Source organism: Pleuronectes platessa, chromosome 8, assembly GCF_947347685.1.
Source record: "Pleuronectes platessa chromosome 8, fPlePla1.1, whole genome shotgun sequence".
Lineage (NCBI taxonomy): Eukaryota > Metazoa > Chordata > Actinopteri > Pleuronectiformes > Pleuronectidae > Pleuronectes > Pleuronectes platessa.
The window spans coordinates 20186010-20191678 of NC_070633.1; the positions used below are offsets into that span (position 1 = coordinate 20186010).

General features: G+C 44.4%; 1 protein-coding gene across 1 annotated transcript; it reads left to right on the forward strand.

Annotated features, from left to right (window-relative positions):
- The first annotated feature begins 3123 nt into the window (after positions 1 to 3123).
- On the forward strand, positions 3124 to 5007 carry sox3 (SRY-box transcription factor 3). The gene has a single exon (XM_053429595.1). It carries the CDS (start codon positions 3361 to 3363, stop codon positions 4246 to 4248), a length of 888 nt encoding a protein of 295 aa, XP_053285570.1. The 5' UTR covers positions 3124 to 3360; the 3' UTR covers positions 4249 to 5007.
- Positions 5008 to 5669: the final 662 nt, after the last annotated feature.

Below are 5669 nucleotides of genomic sequence, written 5' to 3' on the forward strand. Positions count from 1 at the left end.
ATAAAAAAGGGCAATAAAAAGCAATAAATTACAAGCTATATTATCAGTGTGCTATTTGCCGCTGAGTGGCAGACATGCAGGGCCTGGGTTGTGTCCTTATAATATTCAAGTTGAGCTTTGAGTTGTGTGCGTCGTGAATTGAACGTGTGTGAGCCACAAAGCTGCGCTCAGAGGCGCGCGGAGTGCGGACACGAGCACTGTGTTCTAAAGGTGGGATTAATGTCGTTTTGTGTCGATTAGTCGAACTCAATAGATTTGAATTCTCTTAATCTCTCTGTAAATAAAGGCGAGTGAACGGGGTTTTAGTTGTTTTCTTTCCAAGGCCCAAAGGCCACAATTAGACCTTTTTTTATTATTATTCCAAATCCAGGCTGTGGACTTTTTACGTCAAATTCAAAGGAAATTCGCTTTTAACAATCTGACTAATCCTAAATGCAACGAAAGAAATGACCAAACACACCCGGTGCCTCTTGCGGAATCGACGCTTTGGAGGGGATCGTGTTCCTTTACGCATCTGGCACATGCGCACCTCAGGCGTCTTTTCTTTTTTCATGTGTTTTATTTTAAACATTAAATTATCCTGGATTGTGATCACACGCAGGTCCCGTCCTCCCATCGGGACCCGTGCACATTATTTCCCAACATTCAACAGTGGCACCGTGCAGCCGTGTCGGGCTTGTTTAGTGTGAAGCCCAGCAGACTGTGCTGGTGGTCCTTCGCTCCCTTAATTAGGAAATTAGCTGCACAGAGGCCCTCATTACCAAACTGCAGGCTACTCCTGCTTCCCCCCCCCCCCCCCTCCCTTCGCCCCTCTTTATCTATACCCCTCTCTCTCTCCCTCTCTTTCTGCTACCGGTCAATTTCCATAAGAAGATTACAAGCGGATCAGCATTGAGATCTGCCCAGATAAACAAATAACCGGCTCCCGGAGAATTAGATGACTTACCGGGCTCCTAATTGGACGTTCGTTTTATTGCTCTGGCGCAGTTTGTGACGCTCAATTGAACCGAAAATGAAATTCATGAAGTGACGTCTCCTTTCAGCTGATTTACTGCGACTATATGTTGTTGTATGAGATAACACCGCGCTCTTTATTATCGGAGCTTAATTGCGCCTGTGGTTGTAGTCTAATTTTAATAGTCATAAATATTATGAGGCACTTTTTAGTGTTACATAAACATGTGTCTGTAATGGCCGCTACAAACCTTTTGATAGCGTGTATTGTGCTTGTTCTTATGGGCTGGGGTTGTAGCTTTGACTTTTTATTTTCACTTTAAAAATTGAAACTTTCCTTTAGGGGTTAAACGAAAAACTGACGGATATTATCGGTTCATTGATTATGTTATTTGAAGCGTAAACGGTCGTTCACGGGTTTCCACATAATAATAAAATTCCTCTCTCCAATTAGACTCTATCCAGTGAAAAATAATGATTGTTATAAATTAAGATAAATCCTCTTCTGCAGGCTGTGGTTCCTCAGGTGTGCGCACAAGCCCCGCACCCCGGCCCCCCCATGCATGGAGCCGCATGTTAAGTGTGGAGCGCTCCGGGAGGCGAAACGCGCAGAAATGCACATACCACAGTGATTCCCCGCGGAGCTCATGTAAATACCGGGGCGTTAATGGCCGTTCTCGATGGGCGAATCGCTCCCGGTCATTAGCAGGTGTGAGATCTGCTGTCGGAGCGATCGGTTTCTGCGGCGAAGCGGCGTCTCGGCTCGTTCTGTAAAGGACACATGCAAATGGATGAAGCGCAGCGCTCGCAATCATTTTAACAACCATTAGCACCGCGCATAGAAAACAGGTCTGTAAACACACGCTCACACTCAACGGTGGGTTGTGTTTTTCTTTAAAGATGAACAGTGGCTCACATGACCGAGCTGAGACCCAACTTTCCCCGCAGGGACTGGAGAGATGGCCCGGCCCCTCCACAAGAGGTCGTTGATGTATTAAAGTTTCGCAGCGCTGCGAAAGCGTCCGCATGAAATCAACCAGCCAGTGATTTCATGTGAGATTCTCCGTTCTATCAGAGAAAGTCCTGATATTGTTATTTCACTATTTGTCTGACTCATTATTTCATTTCAAGAATAATATAAATGTTTTCGTGTGAGTGTAGTTAAAAACCGGTCTGTCTTTAAAAAAAAAAAAAAAAATCCCTACTGGTAATTATAATCATAAATTAGTAAATTTTTTGAAAACAACATTCTAAAAAGTATTTATTTCAACCTCTCTAAAAGTCTTCCAGGTAAAAATAATTGATGCACTGGACTTGACATTATTTTCACAGCATCGAAAGAGACTGAACAACTCTTGGAAAACAACTTTTGGGCAATAGATTCACAAAATATAAAGGATTTCTAATGCCATTTTTAAAAAATATACACAAGCTATTTATGTATGCTGAATGTGTTGGTAGCAAAAATCCCAAACATTACAGTTTTATGTTAAAGTTGGCACATACTGTTTAGAGAAATTGTCATTAATGAAAATGAATAAACGCCTGTTTGACAGCAGGATGAGATTAAATGATTTTATTTTCTGCCAAAGGCACATTTTTATACCGATATTTCCAGTATATGCGCTCCTGTTAGTTCGGCCGTGGCCTGTTGGGATCCGCCTCTGTAATGAGACTAATTTACTGACACTGATCCTCCAGAACGTGTGTTTCCCTGCAGCATACATGTACCTGCACATGTAGCCACAGGTTTTATATAAACCATACATCGTTCTTCTTCTCCATTCTGCAGCCTTGACATTTCATTTCATTCCACTGAGTCCCTCATGGGGAAGAACCTTCACACAAAGAACCTGTGCTCTGCTTTGCTTTTGGCGCAGAGCTGATAACGATGCCATCGGGCCACAAAAAACAAAACAAAAAGCTGCTTGTATTTTTCATGAACTGCTCGTCTTCATTATCAGAGAGAAGCGGGTTGTAAATCTGTGATATTTTGCGCTCAGGTTGTTGCGCCGCTGTTTAAAAAACTTTACCTCCCCTCCCTCCTCCTGGAACCAAAACACCCCGGCGTGCGCTCCGGTTGGCTGCGCGGTGCTGCGCGCTGATTGGTCGCCGGCGGCTCTTTGTCACGCTGTCAGTCCACATCACATGGCCACTCGGCCTATTAACAGATGAGCTTGGAAGAGAAGTTTACAGACTCCTGTTTCACAGCCGTGGGGGACAGAGCAGCTCTGAGCAGAGAGAAACCAGAAGCACCTGCGGACTCAGTCGCCTCTTTTGGCACGAACTTTTTTCCATCGTCTTACCAGACTGGTCAGTACCTCTACCTCTTTGACTTTAGGCGCTGTTTTATCGACTTTTTTTTTTTTCAAATTTGAGTTCGAGTGAACCTCGAACGCCGCCACTATGTATAACATGATGGAAACCGAGCTCAAGAGCCCTCTCCCGCAGTCCGGCTCGGCGCAGGGCGCAAAGAACAACAGTGCCAACGACCCGGAGCGGGTGAAGCGGCCCATGAATGCCTTCATGGTGTGGTCCCGGGGCCAGCGGAGGAAGATGGCTCAGGAGAATCCCAAAATGCACAACTCTGAAATCAGCAAGCGACTTGGCGCGGACTGGAAACTTCTGACCGACGCTGAAAAGAGGCCATTCATCGACGAGGCCAAGCGTCTACGCGCCATGCACATGAAGGAGCATCCGGATTATAAATACCGTCCCCGCAGGAAGACCAAGACCCTGCTGAAGAAAGACAAGTATTCTTTGCCCGGGGGACTGTTGCCACCTGGAGCCAACGTCGTCAACAACGCGGTGGTGGGGCAGAGGATGGACGGTTACGCGCACATGAACGGCTGGACGAACAGCGCGTACTCCCTCATGCAGGACCAGCTGGCCTACCCTCAGCATCACAGCATGAACAGCCCGCAGATCCAGCAGATGCACCGGTACGAGATGGCGGGCCTGCAGTACCCGATGATGTCCTCGGCGCAGTCCTACATGAACGCGGCCTCCACGTACGGCATGTCCCCGGCGTACACGCAGCAGAGCAGCAACGCGATGGGCCTGAGCTCCATGGCGTGCAAGACCGAGCCGAGCTCACCGCCCCCGGCCATCACGTCCCACTCTCAGCGGGCGTGTTTGGGGGACCTGAGGGATATGATAAGCATGTACCTGCCGCCCGGCGGGGACAGCGCGGAGCACTCCTCCCTGCAGAGCAGCCGGTTACACAGCGTCCACCCGCACTATCAGAGCGCAGGGACCGGCGTCAACGGGACACTACCTCTCACCCACATCTGAGAGCGGCGCGACGAGAAAAAAGACTAAAAAAACTTCATCAAAAAGTACTTCGGATACTTGAACTTTTTTGTTTTGTTTGCTAAAGAAACAACGTTCAAACAGTTTTGTTTTTGTTCAACTTCTATCTCAACACACGTTTTTTCCTGAGTTCATCCACATGAATTTGAAACGGATCGAAACTGAGCGTTGAGCCCTTCAGAGTAAATTGCATTGCAAAGAGGCTTTTTATCACAAGTATAAGCAATCAACATAAGTAGAAGAATTGGACTTCTATATTTTAAATAATGCCATATTTTCTCTCTATGAAAAGGCATGTGGCCTCGTGAGGAGGCCGGTGTATTTCAGAAAAGCTGGATGGAAACTTGGTACATAAATGTTTACACTTCATTTGTAGAATGTCAGTTGTCTCGACTGTGTCCAGATTTTGTAATCTCTTGTCTCTCTTCTTTTTTTTCTCCCCCCCTCCCTCATGACCTAGGTTAAAATGAAATGTTAAGACTGTGCGGGTCGCAAACGCAAGTTTTATTTATAGTACGATTTTTTGTTTTTCTTTTCTTTTTAGCTTGTGAACCCGATGTTTTTTTTTGTCACGTGAAAAATGTTCAAACTTTTGTTTTTGTAAAAATGTTCTGTGATGGTTCTGACAGTGTCATGTTTACTCATTATCCTGAACGAAAAGGTTTATTTAAACTGACGTTTCTACATATTTTAAGACCATCCTCTATTCTTAAATGCTGAATAAATTTGTATGAAACATGATTTCAGACTCTGTCTTTTGTGCGCAATTTGGAAACACGCGTCTCTGGTTTGTTGTTGTATCCAAATCTCTGGGGGACATGTTTTGTCTCAAGGGACTATGAAAGTGACACATTTAAAGGTTCTGTGTGAGGATCTTCAAACACTGAGTGACAGGGAGTTGTTTGTACAATGATTTAGAATTTACGTGAAGTTAAAAGGCACACTCATTTATTTGAAAAACAAACTGATGCAGTGATATTTTCACTTTCTCTTCATGGTGAAGCTGCTGTGGGAATAGTCTGATCTTAAATTCTGCTCTAGCCTTAAAGGTATGGTGAAATCAATTATGTTGCTTTTCTGGTCTTAAAAAAAACAACTTTATATTGAGAACACAATTCAACACAAGCCTTCGGGCTTTAGAATTTTTATCTGATATATATGGCAAACATTTACACAGGCTCAATAGTTTTGGAACGGACGTTTGCATAGAATTAAAGCGTCCTATCTCACTCTCCTTTATAAAATTATCTTATAAAGATGTGTTTGTTTTTGCCTTAAAGTTCTAATATTTCCATCCTTTACTTCAGTTTGTACTTGTGCAGACAAACTTTGAGTATTTTACTCCAGGGCTGGTGTCAGATTGTTGGAGAGTGTTCTTTCATAAATATTAATCTTAGATCTTT

Coding starts and splice junctions, on each gene's coding strand:
- sox3 (XM_053429595.1), top strand. CDS start 3,361: ATGTATAACATGATGGAAACCGAGCTCAAGAGCCCTCTCCCGCAGTCC.